Source organism: Salmo salar, chromosome ssa03 (assembly GCF_905237065.1).
Source record: "Salmo salar chromosome ssa03, Ssal_v3.1, whole genome shotgun sequence".
Lineage (NCBI taxonomy): Eukaryota > Metazoa > Chordata > Actinopteri > Salmoniformes > Salmonidae > Salmo > Salmo salar.
The window spans coordinates 34,773,769-34,796,982 of record NC_059444.1 but is presented as its reverse complement, the minus strand read 5'-3'; the positions used below and the strand labels follow the sequence as shown (position 1 = coordinate 34,796,982).

Sequence of the window (23,214 nt, the reverse complement as noted above, 5' to 3'; positions counted from 1 at the left end):
TGCTAGACCTCATGTGGCTGGAGTGTGTCAGCAGTTCCTGCAAGAGGAAGGCATTGATGCTATGGACTGGCCCGCCCGTTCCCCAGACCTGAATCCAATTGAGCACATCTGGGACATCATGTCTCGCTCCATCCACCAACGCCACGTTGCACCACAGACTGTCCAGGAGTTGGCGGATGCTTTAGTCCAGGTCTGGGAGGAGATCCCTCAGGAGACCATCCGCCACCTCATCAGGAGCATGCCCAGGCGTTGTAGGGAGGTCATACAGGCACGTGGAGGCCACACACACTACTGAGCCTCATTTTGACTTGTTTTAAGGACATTACATCAAAGTTGGATCAGCCTGTAGTGTGGTTTTCCACTTTAATTTTGAGTGTGACTCCAAATCCAGACCTCCATGGGTTGATAAATTGGATTTCCATTGATTATTTTTGTGTGATTTTGTTGTCAGCACATTCAACTATGTAAAGAAAAAAGTATTTAATAAGATTATTTCATTCATTCAGATCTAGGATGTGTTATTTTAGTGTTCCCTTTATTTTTTTGAGCAGTGTATATGAAAAATACAAAACTGAAATACGAAATTGACATAAGTGTTCAGAACCTTTGCTATGAGACTTGAAATTGAGCTCAGGTGCATCCTGTTTCCATTGATCATCCTTGATGTTTCTACAACTTGATTGGAGTCCACCTGTGGTAAATTGAATTGATTGGACATGATTTGGAAAGGCACACACCTGTCTATATAGGGTCCCACAGTTGACAGTGCATGTCTTTGCAAAAACCAAGCCATGAGGTCGAAGGAATTGTCCGTAGAGCTCCGAGACAGGATTTTGTTGAGGCACAAATCTGGGGAATGGTACCAAATAATTTCTGCAGCTTTGAAGGTCCCCAAGAACACAGTGGCCTCCATCATTCTTAAATGGAAGAAGTTTGGAACCACCAAGACTCTTCCTAGAGCTGGCCGCCTGACCATTCTGAGCAATCGGGGCAGAAGGGCTTTGGTCAGGGAAGGGACCAAGAACCCGATGGTCACTCTGACAAAGCTCCAGAGTTCCTCTGGAGATGGGAGAACATTCCAGAAGGACAACCATTTCTGTAGTACTACACCAATCAGGCCTTTATGGTAGAGTGGCCAGACAGAAGGCACTCCTCAGTTAAAGACAACTTGGAATTTTCCAAAAGGCACCTAAAGACTCTCAGACCATGAGAAACAAGATTCTCTGGTCTGATGAAACCAAGATTTAACTCTTTGGCCTGAATGTCAAGCATCACGTCTGAAGGAACCCTGGCACCATCCCTATGGTGAAGCATGGTGGTGGCAGCATCATGCTATGGGGATGTTTTTCAGCGACAGGGACTGGGAGACTAGTCAAGATCGAGGGAAAGATGAACGGAGCAAAGTACAGAGAGATCCTTATTGAAAACCTGCTCCAGAGCACTCAGGACCTCAGACTGGGGCCGAAGGTTCACCTTCCAACAGGACAACAACCCTAAGCACACAGCCAAGACAACACATGAGTGGCTTCGGGACAAGTCTCTGAATGTCCTGGAGTGGCCCAGCCAGAGCCCGGACTTGAACCCAATCGAACATCTCCAGACCTGACAACGCTGTCCAACTTTTTAGAGTACCAGACGCACACGCCAAATCGGGGTTCTCTTTCTCCCCGCACACTGACTGTTTGAGTCTGATTTCAGATTTTCGAAATGTATAAAATCTCAAATCTAGTGCAAAGGCATTTTAGAAGCATTGCCTCTATAGCTAAAACCGGGCAGTCATTCAATCTTCATCGCGCAGTCTTCTAAACTCCAGACTCCATTTAATGCCAAGATGTTTATATTTATTTTAGATTATACTTTGGTAATGCTTTTTGTGACAAGGATCATAATTACACTTACAGTCTCAGGTTACGTGATCCTCGTAATGTTACATGTAAAATGCAACTAATGGGACGCAGAATTAAATGTATATCACACTCGCACAAATGCGACCAGTTATTTTTCATATTTGCATTTCATTTCTTTCTCTAGCAAATGCGAGTGAACTGCTGGCACTTTAGAACCCACTGAATGTCCATCTTATGTTCGCTAAAGTTAGCTTGAAACAATTAGTGTTTACCTTTCCACAAAACAGAGTCGAAAAGGGATTTGTGTTTAAGTACGAGCTGACAGTCGGCAAACTCAGCATCACAACAAACAGGAGGGGCAGACATGGGGTAGCTACGTCCAATAATGACGTATTAATCTCCATGTCCATTGACACAAACAATGTACATGTCTGTGTGTTGCAGCTCGAGAATCAGGATGTTAGATTTACTCAGTGGATTGTTTATTAAAAAAGGTTTAAAAAAAGTTTATATATAAAAAAAATATTATATCGAGCGTGGCCATGAGCACGAGCTCCGTTCCCTTTCCTTTCTAAAGACAAAGGAATTGTCCAGTTGGAATATTATTGAAGATTTATGATAAAAACATCCTAAAGATTGATTATATACATCGTTTGACATCTTTCTACGAACTATAATGGAACTTTTTTTACTTTTCGTCTGGACTTTGTGAGCGCGCCTTGTGCATTTGGGTTACTGGACTAAACGCGCAAACAAAAAGGAGGTATTTGGACAAATAGATGAACTTTATCGAACAAAACAAACATTGTCTAACATGGAGACATGGGAGTGCCATCAGATGAAGATCAAAGGTAAGTGATTCATTTTAATGCTATTTCTGACTTTTGTGACACCTCTCATTGGTTGGAAAATGGCTGTATGGTTTTCTGTGGCTAGGCGCTGAGCTAACATAATCGCATGGTGTGCTTTTCCCGTAAAGCCTTTTTGAAATCTGACACAGCGGTTGCATTAAGAAGTTTAGCTTTAATCGTATGTTAAACACTTGTATCTTTCATCAATGTTTATGATGAATATTTCTGTAATTTGATGTGGCTCTCTGCACTTTCAATGGATGTTTGTTTGAGACAATGCATTTCTGAACATAACGCGCCAATTTTAAATGAGGTTTTTGGACATAAAGATTAACTTTATCGAACAAAACACACATTTATTGTCTAACATGGAGTCCTGGGAGTGCCATCCGGTGAAGATCAAAGGTTAGTGATTCATTTTGTGACATCTCTCCTTTGGAAAATGGCTGTATGGTTTTCTGTGGCTAGGCGCTGACCTAACATAATCGCATGGTGTACTTTTGCCGTAAAGCCTTTTTGAAATCAGACACTGTGGCTGGATTAACGAGAAGTTTCTTTAAAATGGTGTATAATACTTGTATATTTGAGGAATTTTAATTATGAGAATTCTGTTGTTTGAATTTGGCGCCCTGCAATTTCACTGGCTGTTGGCGAGGTGGGACGCGTCCCACATATCCCAGAGATGTTAAACCACCTGACCAAGTCCTAAAGCAATGGGACTCCCCGAATCTCTCAGATTATTACCAATCCCACAAGAAGACTCCAAAACACCATGAAAAGGCTACTCTCCTTGATGTTGTCCTTACAAATAATCCTGATAGGTATCAGTCTGGTGATTTCGGTAATGACCTTAGTGATCACTATTTTACAGCCTGTGTTCGTAATGGTTGCTCAGTGAAACTAGCTGTCCTGATTTGTCATAGATGATTGCTAAAAAACTTGAATGAACAAGCCTTCCTTCATGACTTGCCCTCTGTATATTGGTATAGAATCAGCTTGATCACCTTTGTCGAAGACGCATGGACCTTCTTTTTTATATTTTCAGTGGTATTGTTAAATATGCACCAACAAAAATGAAAAACCGGTTCAGCCCCTGGTTCGACCTTCATCTGGCAGCATTACTCCACCTCAAGAATTCAATTTCCTCGGCATACGCATACTCAGGCTGACTGGCTCTCTTTCAGGCAAATTAGAAAGTGCACTCAGGCTATCCAGAAGGCCAAAGTTAGTTACTTTAAGGAGCAGCTGTCGCTCTATGGGTCTAACCCCAAGAAGTTCTGGAAAACGGTTAAAGACCTGAGGAATAAACCCTCTTCCTCACAGCTGCCCATGTCCTTAATGTTGATGTGGTTGCTACTGACAAGGAGCACATGGTTGAGCTCTTTAATCACCACTTCATTAAGTCAGGATTCCTATTTGACTCTGCCATGACTCCTTCCCCGTCCAACATTTCCCACCCCTTCTAATGCGACTATCCCCAATGCTCCTCCCCCTCTTCCCCCTGCTCTGCTACAAAGTTTCTTCCTGCAGGCGGTCACTGAGTCCGAGGTGCTAAAGGAGCTCCTTAAATGTAAGCTGGCGCCGACAGAGATGGTAGCTTGGCCTTAGGAAACTATGCAGTATTTTGTTTTTTTTATGTATTATTTCTTACATTGTTACCCCAGGAAATCTTAAGTCTTATTACATAGAGCCGGGAAGAACTATTGAATATAAGAGCAACATCAACTTACCAATTTTGCGACCAGGAATACGACTTTCCCAAAGCAGATCCTCTCTTCGGACCACCACTCAGGACAATGGGTCTAATCCCAGCAGCTGAACGAAAACAACGGCGGCGCAGAAGGGGCAGACGAAGCGGTCTTCTGGTCAGGCTTCGAAAACGGCGCATCGCTCTCCTTTCCCAAGTATACTACTCGCCAATGTCCGGTCTCTTGACTACAAGGTAGACGTAATTCGAGCGAGGGTTGCTTTCCAGAGAGACAGAGATTGTAACGTTCTCCGTTTCACGGAAACATGACTATCTTGGGATATGTTGTCGGGATCGGTTCAGCCACCGGGCTTCTCCATGCATTGCGCCGACAGAGATAAACACCTCTTTGAGACGAGGAAGGGCGGGGGAGTATGCTTTATGATAAACAACTCTTGGTGTAATCATAACAACATACAGGAACTCAAGTCCTTCTGCTCACCCGACCTAGAATTCCTTACAATCAAATGTCGGCCATTCTACCTCTAGAATTCTCGTCAGTTATCGTCACAGCTGTGTACACCCCCCCCCCTCAAGCGAACACCAAGACGGCCCTCAAGGAACTTCACTCGACTCTATGTACACTGGAAACTATATATCCAGAGGCTGCATTTATAAACAGTGCAATTTTATTCCCTTCTCAAGGTAATCAAACAAGCGAAATTCCAGTACAGGGAAAAGGTGGAGTCGCAATTCAACGGCTCAGACACGAGACGTATGTGGCAGGGTCTACAGGAAATCACGGACTACAAAAACAAACACAGCTTTGAGAATAATACAGTGCCACCGTCGCAGCCTGCTAACAAGGACTGCAGACGTAGCACCCCCCCCACAACTGAAATGGTCCACCCACACAGCCAGTGTGGTGAAGAAGGCACAACAGCGCCTCTTCAACCTCAGGAGACTGAAGAAATTTGGCCTGTCACCCAAAACACAAACTTTTACAGATGCACAATCGAGAGCATCCTGTCGGGCTGTATCACAGCCTGGTATGGCAACTGCACCGCCCTCAACGGCAAGGCTCTCCAGAGGGTGGTGCGGTCTGCACAACCCATCACCGGGGGCAAACGACCATGACACCTACAACACCCGATGTCACAGGAAGGCCAAAAAGATCATCAAGAACAACAACCACCCGAGCCACTGCCTGTTCACACCGCTATCATCCAGAAGGCGAGGTCAGTACAGGTGCATCAAAGCTGGAACTGAGAAACTGAAGAACAGCTTCTATCTCAAGGCCATCAGACTGTTAAATAGCCATCACTAACTCAGTGAGGCTGCTGCCTACATGGAGACCGAATCACTGGACACTTTAATAAATGGATCACTAGTCACTTTAAACAATGGCACTTTAAATAACGCTACTTTAATAATGTTTACATATCTTACATTACTCATATCACATGTATATACTGTATTTCATACCATCTACTGCACCTTGCCTGTGCCGCTCGGCCATTGCTCATCCATATACTTATTATGTGCATGTTCTCATTCACACCTTTAGATGTGTGTGTATTAGGTAGTTGGTGGGGAATTTAGATTACTTGTTAGATATTACTGCCCGGTTGAAACTAAGAAGCACAAGCATTTCGCTACACTCGCATTAACATCTGCTAAGCATGTGTAATGTGACCAATAAAACTTGATTTGATTTAAACTTAACCCCCAAAAACATCTGGGTCAGATGGTTATGACCCTTTCTTCATTAAGGTTGCTGCTCCTATCATCGCCAAGCCTCTCCAACCTATTTAACCTGTCTCTCCTCTCTGGGGAGGTTCCTATTGCTTGGAAGGCAGCCACGGTGCGTCTTTTATTTGAAGGGGGAAATCAAGCTGATCCTAACTGTTACAGGCCCATTTCTATTTTGCCCTATTAATAAAAAGTATTGGAAGAACTTGTCAATAATCAACTGACTGGCTTTCTTGAAGTGTATAGTATTCTCTCAGGTATGCAATCTTGTTTCCGCTCAGGTTATGGGATGTGTCACTGCAACCTTAACGGTCCTAAATATTGTCACCATTGCCCGTGATTCTAAACAATGTTGTCTTACTATTTTTATTGACTTGGCCAAATCTTTTGCTACGGTAGACCATTCCATTCTTGTGGGCCGGCTAAGGAGTATTGGTGTCTGAGGGATCTTTGGCCTGGTTTGCTAACTACCGCTCTCAAAGAGTGCAGTGTATGAAGTCAGAACATCTGCTGTCTCAGCCACTGCCTGTCACCAAGGGAGTACTCCAAGGCTCGTTCCTAGGTCCCATGCTCTTATCAATTTACATCAACAACATAGCTCAAGCAGTAGGAAGCTCTCATCTATTTATATGCAGATTAATCTTATACTCAGCTGGCCCCTCCCCAGATGTTGTGTTAAACACTCTACAACAAAGCTTTCTCTGCCCTTAACCTTGTTCTGAACACCTCCAAAACAAAAGGTAATGTGGTTTGTTAAGAAGAATGCCCCTCTCCCCACTGGTGTGATTACTACCGCTGAGGGTTTCGAGCTTGAGGTATGGCTAGATGGTACACTGTCCTTCTCTCAGCACATATCAAAGCTGCAGGTTACGGTTAAATCTAGACTTGGTTTCCTCTATCGTAATCGCTCCTCTTTCACCCCAGCTGCAAAATTAACCATGATTCATATGACATACCAACCCATGCTAAACTATGGAGACGTAATTTATAGATCGGCAGCTAAGGGTGCTCACGAGCGACTAAATGTTCTTTACCATTCGGCCATCAGATATGCCACCAATGCTCCTTATAGGACACATCACCGTACTCTATACTCCTCTGTAAACTGGTCATCTCTGTACACCTGTCGCAAGACCCACTGGTTGATGCTTATTTATAAAATCCTCTTAGACCTCACTCCCCCCTATCTGAGATACTTACTTTTACATTTTTTATTTAACCTTTATTTAACTATGCAAGTCAGTTTAAGAACAAATTCTTATTTACAATGACAGCCTAAGAAGAGTGGGTTAACTGCCTTGTTCAGGGGCAGAACGACAGATTTTTACCTTGTCAGCTCGAGGATTCTATCTAGCAACCTTTCGGTTACTGGCACAACGCTTTAACCACTAGGCTACTGCAGCCCACATCCTCCACACACACACACACACACACACACACACACACACACACACACACACACAACACCCATTCTGCCAGTCACACTGTTGAAGGTCCCCAAAGCACACACATCCCTGGGTCACTCCTCTTCTCAGTTCGCAGCAGCTAGCAACTGGAATGAGCTGCAAAAAAACCCCACTCAAATTTGAGTGGTTTTTTTTATTCAAAAGACTCAATCATGGACGCTCTTACTGACAGTTGTGGCTGCTTTGCGTGATATATTGTTGCCTCCACCTTCCTGCCCTTTGTGCTGTTGTCTGTGCCCACTAATGTTTGTACCATGTTTTGTGCTGCTACAATGTTGTGCTGCTGCCATGTTGTGTTGCTGCCACGCTGTGTTGTCGTCTTAGGTCTCTCTTTATGTAGTGTTGTGGTGTCCTTTGTCGTGATGTGTATTTTGTCCTATATTTTGTTTTTTATTTTTAATCCCAGCCCCCGTCACCGCAGGAGGCCTTTTGGTAGGACATTGTAATTAAGAATTTGTTCTTAACTGACTTGCCAAGTAAAATAATGGTTAAATAAAATAGAGTAAAGTGTCTGAACACACACGATTTCCTTTTTTCCCCTTTTATAAATTTGCTAAAAATTCTACAAACCTGTTTCTGCTTTGTCATTATGGGGTATTGTGTGTAGATTGATGGGGGGGGGGGGGAACTATTAATCTATTTTAGAATAAGGCACAACAAACGTAACAAAATATGGAAAGTCAAGGTGTCTGAATATATACAGTGCATTCGGAAAATTAGAAATGTTTTGAAGTTCAGCTATGAGCCCAAGGCAAGATTGGAAAAATATTACAATAGAACAGTAAATAAAGTATCCCTTTAATTAACAGTGTGACAAACTTCCCTCTTTTACGTACAGTTGAAGTCGGAAGTTTAGCCAAGTAAATCAACTCAGTTTTTCACAATTCCTGACATTTAATCCTAGTAAAAATTCCCTGTCCAGGTCAGTTAGGATCACCACTTTATTTTAAGAATGTGAAATGTCAGAATAATAGTAGAGTGATTTATTTCAGCTTTTATTTCTTTCAGGACATTCCCAGTGGGTCAGAAGTGTACATACACTCAATTAGTATTTGGTAGCATTGCCTTTAAATTCTTTAACTTGGGTCAAACGTTTCAGGTAGCCTTCCACAAGCATTCCCACAATAAGTTGGGTGAATTTTGGCCCATTCCACCTGACAGAACTGGTGTAACTGAGTCAGGTTTGAAGGCCTCCTTGCTCACACAAGCTTTTTCAGTTCTGCCCACACATTGTCTATAGGATTAAGGTCAGGGCTTTGTGATGGCCACTCCAATACCTTGACTTTGTTATCCTTAAGCCATTTTGCCACAACTTTGGAAGTATGCTTGGGGTCATTGTCCATTTGGAAGACCCATTTGTGACCAAGCTGTAACATCCTGACTGATGTCTTCAGATATTGCTTCAATATATCCACATAATTGTCCTTCCTCATGACGCCATCTGTTTTGTGAAGTGCACCAGTCCCTCCTGCAGCGAAGCACCCCCACATCATGATGCTGCCACCCCCGTGCTTCACGGTTGGGATGGTGTTCTTCAGCTTGCAAGCCTCCCCCTTTTTCCTCCAAACATAACGATGGTCATTACGGCCAAGCAGTTCTATTTTTGTTTCATCAGACCAGAGGACATTTCTCCAAAAAGTATGACCTTTGTCCCCATGTGCAGTTGCAAACCGTAGTCTGGCTTTTATGTGGCGGTTTTGGAGCAGTGGCTTCTTCCTTGCTGAGCGGCCTTTCAGGTTATGTCGATATAGGACTCGTTTTACTGTGGATATAGATACTTTTGTACCTGCTTCCTCCAGCATCTTCACAAGGTCCTTTGCTGTTGTTCTGGGATTGATTTGCACTTTTCGCACCAAAGTACGTTCATATCTAAGAGATAGAACGCGTCTACTTCCTGAGCGGTATGACTGCTGCGTGGTCCCATGGTGTTAATACTTGCGTACTGTTGTTTGTACAGATGAACGTGGTACCTTCAGGCATTTGGAAATTTCTCCCAAGGATGAACCAGACTTGTGGAGGTCCACAATTTTTTTTCTGAGGTCTTGGCTGATTTCTTTTGATTTCCCCATGATGTCAAGCAAAGAGGCACTGAGTTGGAAGGTAGGCCTTGAAATACATCCACAGGTACACCTCCAATTGACTCAAATTATGTCAATTAGCCTATCAGAAGCTTCTAAAGCCATGACATCATTTTCTGGAATTTTCCAAGCTGTTTAAAAGGCACAGTCAACTTAGTGTATGTAAACTTCTGACCCACTGGAATTGTGATACAATGAATTATCAGTGAAATAATCTGTCTGTAAACAATAGTTGAAAAAATGACTTGTCTCATGCACAAAGTAGATGTCCTAACCGACTTGCCAAAACTATAGTTTGTTAACAAGGAATGTGTGGAGTGGTTGAAAAACAAGTTTTAATGACTCCAACCGAAGTGTATGTAACCTTCCGACTTCAGGCCCAAGTTCTATTTCTCACTTTGTGGGGTAAATAATATTCATTCTAAACTAACAGTATAGCTGCTGCTAGGCTGGGGGACATGTAATAGCAGTTAGATGTGTAGAGGCTGGAGCTGCCTGAGCATATTGCTTACAGCATCGTAAAACAAATTATACCATTAAATAACACAGCAAAATGATCCCTTTAAAATTGACTGTGGGGAATCTTATATTGAATACAACTGGGGTCTAGACCGGAGCAGGGTCCAGCAACAGAGCAAATCAGTTGGACGGGCATGTGATTTTCATAGGGGAGCAAGTTCTCTCGCCAATGGACTTCCTATTTTTGGTTTTTTTTTTAAGACATGTAGCCTAATTTAACTGTAAAATTAGGCTACATGTACTACATTTTAATAGGGTGTTATGGGTCAAAATGAAACTTTCGTTCTGGTGTTATACTTTGTATTTCATGTTACAGAGCAGCTTCTCAGGAACACAGAAGACTATTTCAAGATGATAGGACTTAACATTACTGAGATATCTTACTCAAGTAATTGGAGGGGGGGGGGTTACCTTGTCAAAAAGGTACCAAATCACCTGTCTGGATTCTTAATTTCATTTGTGTCATATTGTTATGACATTTTCAGGGCTGATGAACAAAGAGACGATTCAAATAATTTTGTATTTTATGAAAATATGCACTAATATGCAAATGAGTCTGTATGGAGTACATCATTACAGGAACTTAAGCCCAATAATTTAAGGTAGGGTGGTACTATTAACAAATCATAAAGCTTTATGCAAAATTTGAAACTTTATGAAATTCGAAAATAACTTTTTATACAACGTTATGCAAATGAGATACATACTAATATGTTAATTCATCTGTACGGAATTAAACAATACAGCATGTTAAACCCGTTCATTTAAAGTCAGGTAGTCAAATCGTTGACATATATTGATGTTTTATGCAGAACTGGAAGTCTACACTGAGGATTAAGATACTGCCCATGCGTGTGCACACACACACACACACACACACACACACAGCTGTTGGATTCAGTAGCCCAACTTACTAGGCCTGGAGAGCCAAATAATACGCCCATCACTGCACGCACGCACACAGAGAGCCTGACACACAGAGAGCCTGACACACAGAGAGCCTGACACACAGAGAGCCTGACACACAGAGAGCCTGACACACAGAGAGCCTGACACACAGAGAGCCTGACACACTTTTCACCAAGTATGTACTGTAACAAAGGCCAATAACAGCTTTTAAGGTAGGCCTACACCTGAGTTGGGTTATATTGTAATGTTATTTTTGGTGTTGATGAGTTAACTGCATTGTTTCAAGTAAATAATTAGCCTAGGCTCAGAAGAGTCAGTGGGCTGCCTGCTAGCCAGCAGCACAGCAAGATAGATGGAACACATTTTCAAATTCACTGGTATTTAGCTACGGTTTTAATCGATTGTGGTCCCATGTGGCTCAGTTGGTAGAGCATGGTGTTTGCAACGCCAGGGTTGTGGGTTCGATTCCACGGGGGACCGGTACGGGGAAAAAATGTATGAAATGTATGCATTCACTACTGTAAGTCGCTCTGGATAAGAGCGTCTGCTAAATGACTAAAATGTAAATGTAAAATGATTGTAGTGCTGCAGCCACATAATACTGGTAGTTTCCACTTGAAAGAATAAAACGATCAATCACAAAATTCGCCGCTGGTACAAAACAGCCAATGCTGTACAGCGCTGCCTCGCAACAATTGCCTCAGCGAACAGCGTCCAGCACTCTCACACAGCTAGCAAGCTAACACTAGTCATGGAAATTGGGGTGGCGGAGGTGAATTTGGACCTGTCCCTGACAACCCATACATCCAACCGTAGCTACGAAGCTCTGCTTTTTATGACGGAGCCAAAATTAAAACGTTTCACCTTACACTTCAGTCCAAGGATGTCCAACAACCATGAAAGAACCTCAAGACTCTCCAATACTTCTAAGCATTACAATGTCTCATCGATCTTACTCTGGTAGGTTGAGGAATGAATACCTTCCACCAAAAGCAAATATGAACACACCGATTTCACGGGTTTCACAAAAAGGGCTTCCCCACAGAGTAGAACGTTCTTAGCACGGCACTTGGTTTACATTTCGGGTTCATATCTCGTAAATGTCATAATTTTTTGACATGTGTAACAACTGCCATATTCATGTTTTCAAAGGATTTATTATATTTTGACGACCACAATATTGACATTTAGTAAAAATGGATTTTATAGAATTCTTGCATAGCGTCCATGGTTTGTTGCATCACCCAACACCCTACTTGTAACATGGCATGAACACAACCAGTCATGTTTTCATCATTGTCAAACAAATCACTTCAAAGAGTATGTTAACTTAGCACGTTCTTCCAAAATAATTCTGGTATCCAAACAATGCAACGTGTACCCGCTAACTTTCCTTCAATTAGCAAGTGGCTGAAGCTATCTCACCAGAGCAGGGCCTAAAATGAACACCCCGCCACCAGCGAGTAGATTTTGGCATTGGTGGGTAAAATGTCAATTTCACCAGCCACGTTGGCGGGTGGTCAGGGCTCCACAGTGCGAGCATTTCACTCGCATTTGTGAGTAAAAAGTCAAGTATGATCACATTTATAGTAAAATAAAAGGCTGCAGTAGCTGTTATCAGAGTATTTCCGCAGTGTTGTTTCATAGATGGTAAATTAAATCGCACAAAGTCAAAGAACTACGAATCCTATATAGCCTATTCCACCTAGTGCTGCAACACTACCTGGCTGGGGGCTGTGCGCATGTGAAGAGTTGAGTGACAGATTCATTTTTAGAAGCGCTGCGCATAGGCATAAAAGTTGGTCTAATTTACTTGAAACGAACGTCTATTGAAGTGAGACTGTCTTTGTGTATCTTGACTATTTACATTGTTTGTTCACAAACCAGGTTGTTTTACTATGTTTCAGTTTCAACTGCTAGGGAAGCAAACTATTACAGACTACAAAGGGAAGCCCAGCCGCGAGCTGCCCAGTGACACGAGCCAAATTGCTTCTATGCTCGCTTCAAGGCAAGCAACACTGAGGCATGCATGAGAGCATCAGCTGTTCCGGACGACTGTGTGATCACGCTTTCCGTAGCCAACGTGAGTAAGACCTTTAAACAGGTCAACATACACAAGGCTGCGGGGCCAGACGAATTTACAGGACGTGTGCTCCGGGCATGTGCTGACCAACTGGCAGGTGTCTTCACTGACATTTTCAACATGTCCTTGATTGAGTCTGTAATACCAACATGTTTCAAGCAGACCACCATAATCCCTGTGCCCAAGAACACAAAGACAACCTGCCTAAATGACTACAGACCCATAGCACTCACGTCCGTAGCCATGAAGTGCTTTGAAAGGCTGGTAATGGCTCACATCAACACCATTATCCCAGAAATCCTAGACCCACTCCAATTTGCATACCGCCCAAACAGATCCACAGGTGATGCAATCTCTATTGCACTCCACACTGCCCTTTCCCACCTGGACAAAAGGAACACTTACGTGAGAATGCTATTCATTGACTACAGCTCAGCGTTCAACATCATGGTAACCTCAAAGAACATCACTAAGCTAAGGATGCTGGGACTAAACACCTCCCTCTGCAACTGGATCCTGGACTTCCTGATGGACCGCCCCCAGGTGGTGAGGGTAGGTAGCAACACATCGGCCAAGCTGATCCTCAACACTGGAGCCCCCCCAAGGGTGCGTGCTCAGTCCCCTCCTGTACTCCCTGTTCACCCACGACTGCATGGCCAGGCACGACTCCAACACCATCATTAAGTTTTCAGACGACACAACAGTGGTAGGCCTGATCACCGACAAAACAGCCTATAGGGAGGTGGTCAGAGATCTGGCCGGGTGGTGCCAGAATAACAACCTATCCCTCAATGTAACCAACACTAAGGAGATGATTGTGGACTACAGGAAAAGGAGCACCGAGTACGCTCCCATTCTCATCGACGGGGCTGTAGTGGAACAGGCTGAGAGCTTCAAGTTCCTTGTTGTCCACATCACCAACAAACTAGAATGGTCCAAACACACCAAGACAGTCATGAAGCGGGCATGACAAAGCCTATTCCCCCTCAGGAAACTAAAAAGATTTGGCATGTGTCCTGAGATCCTCAAAAGGTTCTACAGCTGCAACATTGACAGCATCCTGACTGGTTGCATCACTGCCTGGTACGGCAATTGCTCGGTCTCCGACCGCAAGTCACTACAGAGGGTAGTGCGTACGGCCCAGTACATCACTGGGGCTAAGTTGCCTGCCATCCAGGACCTCAACACCAGGTGGTGTCAGAGGAAGGCCCTAAAAATTGTCAAAGACCCCAGCCACCCCAGTCATAGACTGTTCTCTCTACTACCGCAGGGCAAGCGGTACCAGAGTGCCAAGTCTAGGACAAAAAGGCTTCTCAACAGTTTTTACCCCCAAGCCATAAGACTCCTGAACAGGTAATCAAATGGTTACCTGGACTATTTGCATTGCGTGCCCCCCCCCCACCCCTCTTCTACGCTGCTGCAACTGTTTATCATATATGCACAGTCACTTTAACTATACATTCATGTATATACTACCTCAATTTGCCCGACCAACCAGTGCTCCCGCACATTCGCTAACCGGGCTATCTGCATTGTGTCCCGCCACCCACCATCCGCCAACCCCTCTTTACGCTACTGCTACTCTCTGTTCATCATATATGCTTAGTCACTTTAACCATATCTACATACTACCTCAATCAGCCTGACTAACCGGTGTCTGTATGTTTCCTCGCTACTTTTATAGCCTCGATACTGTATATAGCCTCCCTTCCTGTTTTTCCACTGTCTTAACTGTTGTTTTTATTTATTTACTTACCTATTGTTCACTGAATACCTTTTTTGCACTATTGGTTAGAGCCTGTAAATTAGCATTTCACTGTAAGGTCTACACCTGTTGTATTCGGCACACGTGACAAATAAACTTTGATTTGAGAGACAACACTTCTACTATTCAGACTCCATCGCACAGGAAAAAACAGATGAGGTACGCTACCACGGTAACCTTCCATCCTTAAAGGGGCAGGTTTAATTTTTTTTCTCTCATCTGTGATATTTTGGTTAAAAGACTCAGGTCACAAAAAATGTACTATATGTAGCCCATGTATCTGATTCAGTCTGGCCCCCCCAAAAAATGGACATGCCATACTCTTTTTGGCCAGACAGTATCAAATATATTGGCAACCCATACTGAGACAGAGGGGCGCTGTTTCGCTCACTTGGATGCTTAATCTGAGATTGATGTGTCTCTGTCGGCGCACATCCTGGTCAAATAAATGACCAATATTTAAGTATTTTATTTGGACAGGTACGGTAGACCGACCTCAACCCCCTAAGACCCACCCATAACGCCAGCCCTGGACCGGAGTTGAACTTCTAGAGCTCTATGGGGTAGAGGTCGACCGATTAATCGGAATGGCCGATTAATTAGGGCCGATTTCAAGTTTTCATAACAATCGGTCATCGGTATTTTTGGCCACCGATTTGCCGTTTTTTATTTGTATTTTTTTGTAAAATTTTTTAACCTTTATTTAACTAGGCAAGTCAGTTAAGAACACATTCTTATTTTCAATGACGGCCTAGGAACGGTAGGTTAACTGCCTTGTTCAGGGGCAGAACGACAGATTTTTACCTTGTCAGCTTGGGGATGCAACCTTACGTTAACTAGCCCAACGCTCTAACCACCTGCTTTACGTTGCCAAGGTAAGTTGCTAGCTAGCATTAAACTTATCTTATAAAAAACAATCAATCAATCATAAACACTAGTTAACTACACATAGTTGATGATATTACTAGTTTATCTAGCCTGCCCTGCTTTGCATATAATCAATGTGGTGCGCATTTGCGAAAAAGGACTGTCCTTGCTCCGACGTGTACCCAACCATAAACATCAATGTCTTTCTTAAAATCAATACACAAGTATATATTTTTAAACCTGCATATTTAGTTAATATTGCCTGCTAACATGAATTTCTTTAACTAGGGAAAATGTGTCACCTCTGCAACAGAGTCAGGGTATATGCAGCAGTTTGGGCCGCCTGGCTCGTTGCGAACTGTGAAGACTATTTCTTCCTAACAAAGACAGCAGACTTCGCCAAACGGGGGATGATTTAACAAAAGCGCATTTGCGAAAAAAAGCACAATCGTTGCACGACTGTACCTAACCATAAACATCAATGCCTTTCTTAAAATCAATACACAGAAGTATATATTTTTAAACCTGCATATTTAGCTAAAAGAAATCCAGGTTAGCAGGCAATATTAACCAGGTGAAATTGTGTCAGTTCTCTTGCGTTCGTTGCACGCAGAATCAGGGTATACAGAATCTGGCTCGTTGCGAACTAATTTGCCAGAATTTTACGGAACTATGACATAACATTGTAGGTTGTGCGATGTAACAGGAATATTTAGACTTATGGATGCCACCCGTTAGATAAAATACGGAACGGTTCCGTATGTCACTGAAAGAATAATGTTTTCGAGATGATAGGTCATTAATATGGTCAAATCCGGAAACTAAGGTTTATTATATTATAGTTAAGTCTATGATTTGATATTTGATAGAGCAGTCTGACAGAGGTGGTAGGCAGCAGCAGGCTCGTAATAGTCAAAGATATATGGTTTAGAGAGAAATAGTCGACGCGTCATAATTCCTGTAATAATTTGCGGCTGAACTTGAAAGGGGTTCCTTCGTTATTTTACCGTTCATGTCTTCCATAGAGAATGTCTTGATCTACTTCAAATAAGGTCTGTGTTTTGTGCTTAAACCGCCTCGGCGTTTTGATACCCGTGTAAATCTCACTAGGTAACGTTTGTCAACATATTTTCATAAATCCACTCTACAAAAAAAATGATCTTCGCTTACATTGATCAGAGTTATATCCTATGGATATCTACACAGTTATAAAATTGGCAAGGTGGTGTAAGCCTAAATCAAACACAGACCTTATTTTAAGTTAATCTAAAAATATCCTATGGAATAAATGAAGGAAGCGCTTTTCAGATTTTGCTAGGTGTCATGGGAATTGTGACTCGCACTTTGGTAGTCAAATCTTACCATGCCCATTATTAAAATAGGATCTCCTGCATATAGAAATTACAGTTTTTGTTTTCAGCATTCATCACAGGTAACTTAAACTCTATTTTTATTATTCAAACAGTTGAGAGTATTTGTCTCCTAAGCAGACTCCTCAGTATCGTTGTCACTTCAGAGCTGTGTGTGTGTGTGTGTGTATGTATATATATACACATATGTAAAAAATCATCATAATAATCGGCCGATTAATCAGTATCGGCTTTTTTGGTCCTCCAATAATCGGTATCGGCGTTGAAAAATCATAATCGGTCGACCTCTAATATGGAGCTGTTCTCTTCATAAATCTACACGGAGAACGTTGAAGCTGGAATGGTGAAACTGCCACGGCCATTTGCAATATTACAACAAATTTTAGGGCAAACAACCAACACTTTTTATCCCTCTGACATCATTGCACGAGCAATGCAACAGTATCATATGTACTGCATTGTTTTTTGCCACGATCCACAACACTCACCAGCTCTGCTCCGTCAACAAAACAAAGTGTATTCTGTGGTGATGAAGTATGCATGTCTTTTCACAATTATACTAATGTAGGGCACTGACTGGGATGGAACCAGTCAGTCCAAAGGAACTATGCTGGTCCCCACATTCTTCACACTTCCTCCTATCACCTTCTGGGACCTAATGAGGAAAGCACACCGTAGCAAGACATTTTTTCATGGTACATTTTTTGCAACAGAACGAGTACCTTTCCTCTCCTGCCGTTGCCTCCGTCCTGGTCCTCCCACTGCCAGTCCACTCCCCTCACCACCCGGCCACCTGTGTAGATGCCTCGGGCTGTGATCTTCTTCGACTTGCGGCGAGACTCCAACAGGACTCTGTCAAAATAAACAAGAAAATGTATGTTTAATTTACTGACAGTGGGTGGGTGAATAACAATAGTTGTCATTTGATGGGTGTTGAAGATGGAAATATTCAACCAATGTTGGATAAAGCTGGACATTTATTTATGGTGGCATTGAAAGACCTATTATTGGGCACATCATGAAGTTGATGTATTAGTCCATCTATGATTTAGGTCTACTAGCTATATCAGTTTTAACAATGTTATTAGCCAAAAACAAATGTTGTTGATATGCCAATTTAGACCTTTTCAAGAACTGAGCATCTTTGGTCACTAACGTTAGATAGGTAGAATATTTCAAGATGTCTGTCGAAAACATATCAAGACTCCTAAACCATCTCTTTTGATGAAGACTTAGAGCTGCTAACTGGATTTGAGAGGAGACTAATCGAGGATGTTTAACTGCGCAGTGTACTAAAAACGGTCCCAGTTTTGATTATGGGGATGAAAAGCCATGAAAACAGACTGAACCATTACCACAACAGTGAGCAGTGCAATTGGCTTGCCAGATGGGCCCGTCTGATCGTCAGAGCAACAATACCAACATATCTAGGCTATATACTTAATTTTTCACTATAGCAGTGGTTAAACTAACTCTACAGCATATTGCCAGCACAACAATGGATTAGGCTACCCCAAAGTAGCCTCATCCATAGTGTCTAACGACATGTTAAAAAGACTGAGGGCATCTGGTTCAAAGAAATTGCACAATTACTTGTGTCAAACCTCTATTTGGGTATCAGCAGATAATCACATTTGAAGAAACCTTGTCTTGTCGTCTTTGAACTGGATATTCCAGCACTTCAAAATAACAAATAGGATTTGGCTTGTTTTATTTATTAGTTGCTGGCATGCATCTTTCAGACTCTGGGTCATCCTGGGTTAACCCTTGCACACTATCTATTGAGAGTAAACAAACAGAATGAACAGCCTGTAACAGTGCCTTGACTTTTTCCACATTTTGTTATGTTCCAGCATTATTCTAAAATGGATTAAATAAAAGCAAATCCTCAGCAATCTACACAAAATACCCCATAATGACAAAGTGAAAACAGGTTTTTAGAAATGTTTGCAAATGTATAAAAAAATCTAAGACATTAATACCTTATTTACATAAGTGTTCAGACCCATTGGTATGAGACTCAAAATTTAGCTCAGGTGCATCCTGTTTCCATTGATCATCCTTGAGATGTTTCTACAAATTGATTGGAGTCCACCTGTGGTAAATTCAATTGGTTGGACATGATTTGGAAAGGCATACGCTTGTCTAGATAAGGTCCCACAGTTGACAATGCACGTCAGAGCAAAAACCAAGCCATGAGGTTGAAGGAATTGTCTGTAGAGCTCCGAGACAGGATTGTGTCGAGGCACAGACCTGGGCAAGGCTACAAAAAGATTTCTGCAGCATTGAAGATCCCCAAGAACATAGTGGCCTCCATCATTCTTAAATGGAAGAAGTTTGGAACCATCAAGACTCTTCCTAGAGCTGGCCGCACAGCCTAACTGAACAATTGGGGAAGAAGGACCTTGGTCAGGGAGGTGACCAAGAACCCGATTGGAGTTCTGTCAGAGCTCCGGAGTTCCTCTTTGGAGATGGTAGAACCTTCCAAAAGGACAACCATCTCTGCAGCACCCCACCAATCACACCTTTTAGGTAGAGTGGCCAAATTAGATTCTCTGGTCTGATGAAACCAAGATTGAACTCTTTGGCCTGAATGTCAAGCATCACGTCTGAAGGAAACCTGGCTCCATCCCTACGGTGAAGCATGGTGGTGGCAGTATTATGCTGTGGGTATGTTTTTCAGCGGCAGGGACTGGGAGACTAGTGAGAATCGAGGCAAAGACGAACAGAGCAAAGTACAGAGATCCTTGATGAAAACCTGCTCCAGAGCGCTCAGGATCTGAGACTGGGGCGAAGGTTCACCTTCCAACAGAACAAAGACCATAATCACACAGCCAAGACAACGCAGGATTGGCTTCGGGACAAGTCTCTGAATATCCTTGAGTGGCCCAGCCATGCCCGGACTTGAACCCGATCGAACATCTCTGGAGAGACCTGAAAATAACTATGAAGCAACACTCCCTATCTAACCTGACAGAGCATGAGATGATCTGCAGAGAAGAATGGGAGAAACTCCATAAATACAGGTGTGCCAAGCTTGGAGCGACATAACCGAGAAGACTCAATGCTGTAATCGCTGCCAAATGTGCTTCAACAAAGTACTGAGTAAAGGATCTGAATACTTACGTAAATGTTTTATTTCCGTTTTTTATTATTAATAAATTAGCAAAAACTTTTTGGGCATTGTGTGTAGATTGATGAGGAAAAAAACAACAATTTAAACAATTTAGAATAAGGCTGTAAAGTAACAAAACGTGGAAAAGGTCAAGGGGTGTGAATACTTTACGCAGGTGTGTATTTGGAAAAGTATAGAATGCATCATGTTATTGTCTGCTCCATAGCATTGTTATTACTTGACCGATGAGGCACGCATCCAGTTTATGCTTCAAAACCAACTTTATAATAGATTATATTTTACTCTAAATTCCATGACTTACTGTAAGGCATTGTTGGCAGAATAGACAGATGCAGTTCAATGCTTGACTCATATAATTCACCAATACATTTCTTGGTAGCTATCAAGTTGAAAATCACAGCTGGCCTGATACATTGTTTGCTGCCTCCACCCATTCGGGATGCACTGTTTCAGTTTCAAATACTCAATATAAAAGTTAAAAATAAAAACTGACAACTGTAACTAAGGCTGTCAACACAATCAATCTAGCAAGGGCAATGATGACAAGACCGTCATAACGTGGCAAATAGGCAAGCGCACATGTCAAACAAGGCCCACGGGGCGAATAGGACACAAAAGCGAGTATAAATGAGTCAACAGTTGAGTCATCTACTTTCTGAAATTACAGCCTGATGCACTTGCATCTGTGAATTGAACTTCAAATTGCGCTGCTTTTGTGTGTCCCGTTTACAGTGCGCAGCGGTGGGAAAGTGCACAGACACATGCCAGAGTCCTAGCTAGGCTACTAAACTGTTGCAGTCTGGCTTCGGTTTTTAAAGCTTGACAATGAATAACCAAAAAACAAAACCTGCAAACCATCCAAAGGAGAAAAATGTAGGCCTATTACAGGAACATTTGAGCGGTAGCCTAGGCTGGCAACTCAACTACAAGACATTAGTGCTGCATTCAACTGCACCGGTGATCCATGTAGTGCAAACAAATGAAATCATGTTTTAAGTTACAACATATTGCTTCGTTTTTGTTCTTTGGAGTTATTAGGGTCGCAGCATATTATGCACATCTGCAAGCATAGCAGCAAAGAGAAAAAGTCTTTGGCTTGACAAAAAGTATTTATCCCTTATGTTTTAATATGTTAAAATGATATATACAGCATCCATATGTACATAAGTGCACACTATAAAGTTAGCACATTTTTTTTGTCAAATCAAATAGGCTATATTTGGCCCGCTAGCTGCTGGGAGGATGTCATGAAATTGGAGTTGTTGAGTGACCAACTTTTTCACTCATATCGTTTTTGGTGGCTACAGCTAGAGATGCAGGTGTCATTTGGTTAGCTAGCAAAAAAGCTATGGTGAACTTGAACGACTTATCCACAATTAGCGTCTGTCTTAGATGTCAATCAAACGCATTTGGCATCGATAAAATGGGCGGGCAGGGAAGTACACATTCAGTTGTCAAAACGTGGGTTTAGACAAGCATGCATTGGCAAGCAAGCGGCAGAAGGATGAGCAGGCTACTACTCCCCAACGTTTATCAGTTCAATTGTGACAGCCAAATAGCTGAAAAGGTTTGAAAGGGTTTATTTAATGTTCCCTTGATAGATTTTAGCTCATCTCCCTCTGGCTAGCATTAGTTGTCGATCTTAATGTTGTTGATGTGCATAACTGAGGGAGCGATAGCCTACGTTTTCATGGTTGTTTGATCAATAGGACTGTTAATTTCCAAAACGCAAGGGGACTCCCATGGTATTTACATATTGGAAGAAATCCAGTCAGGTATGTTTTGTGGATTTTGGCGAATGTGTTCTAATGGTGGACAGCTTGAAGCATGCGGGTCTGCTGTCCCCACTTGCTTCAAGATGTCTACCATTGCTTTCTTGGTTACAGGAACAAAGGTAACACAACTAAATGACTATCGCCCCGTAGCACTCACCTCTGTCATCATGACGTGCTTTGAGAGGCTAGTTAACGATCATATCTACCTTAACCTGTTAGGGCTAGGGGGCAGTATTGACACGGCTGGATAAAAAAACATACCCGATTTAATCTGGTTACCACTCCTACCCAGTAACTAGAATATGCATATACTTATTACATATGGATAGAAAACACCCTACATTTTCTAAAACTGTTTGAATGGTGTCTGTGAGTATAACAGAACTCATTTGGCAGGCAAAACCCTGAGACATTTTCTGACAGGAAGTGGATACCTGATGTGTTGTATTGCCTTTAAACCTATCCCATTGAAAAACACAGGGGCTGAGGAATATTTTGGCACTTCCTATTGCTTCCACTAGATGTCACCAGCCTTTACAAAGTGTTTTGAGTCTTCTGGAGGGAGATCTGACCGAACAAGAGCCATGGAACGATGATGTCCCATTAGACACCTGGCGCGCGAGTTCATGTTGGGTACCCTCGTTCCAATACGTTATAAAAGAGTATGCATTCGTCCACCTTGAATATTATTCATGTTCTGGTTAAAAAGGCCCTAATGATTTATGCTATACAACGTTTGACATGTTTGAACGAACGTAAATATATTTTTTCCCCTCGTTCATGACGAGAAGTCCGGCTGGCTTAGATCATGTGCTAACAAGACGGAGATTTTTGGACATAAATGATGAGCTTTTTTGAACAAAACTACATTCGTTATGGACCTGTGATACCTGGAAGTGACATCTGATGAAGAGAATCAAAGGTAATGGATTATTTACATAGTATTTTCGATTTTAGATCTCCCCAACATGACGTCTAGTCTGTATCGCAACGCGTATTTTTCTGGGCGCAGTGCTCAGATTATTGCAAAGTGTGATTTACCAGTAAGGTTATTTTTAAATCTGGCAAGTTGATTGCGTTCAAGAGATGTAAATCTATAATTCTTTAAA

General features: G+C 42.3%; 1 protein-coding gene across 11 annotated transcripts in view; it reads right to left on the bottom strand.

Moving 5' to 3' along the window:
- The window catches only part of mib1 (MIB E3 ubiquitin protein ligase 1), a 99,254-nt gene that overhangs the window by 67,136 nt on the left and 8,904 nt on the right, over nucleotides 1–23,214 (bottom strand). For all 11 annotated transcript variants that reach the window (XM_045714754.1, XM_014191774.2, XM_045714755.1 and 8 more), the window contains one exon: nucleotides 17,917–18,046. In XM_045714754.1, the coding sequence (XP_045570710.1) occupies nucleotides 17,917–18,046 (130 nt within the window). The remainder of the gene's footprint in view (nucleotides 1–17,916; nucleotides 18,047–23,214) is intronic.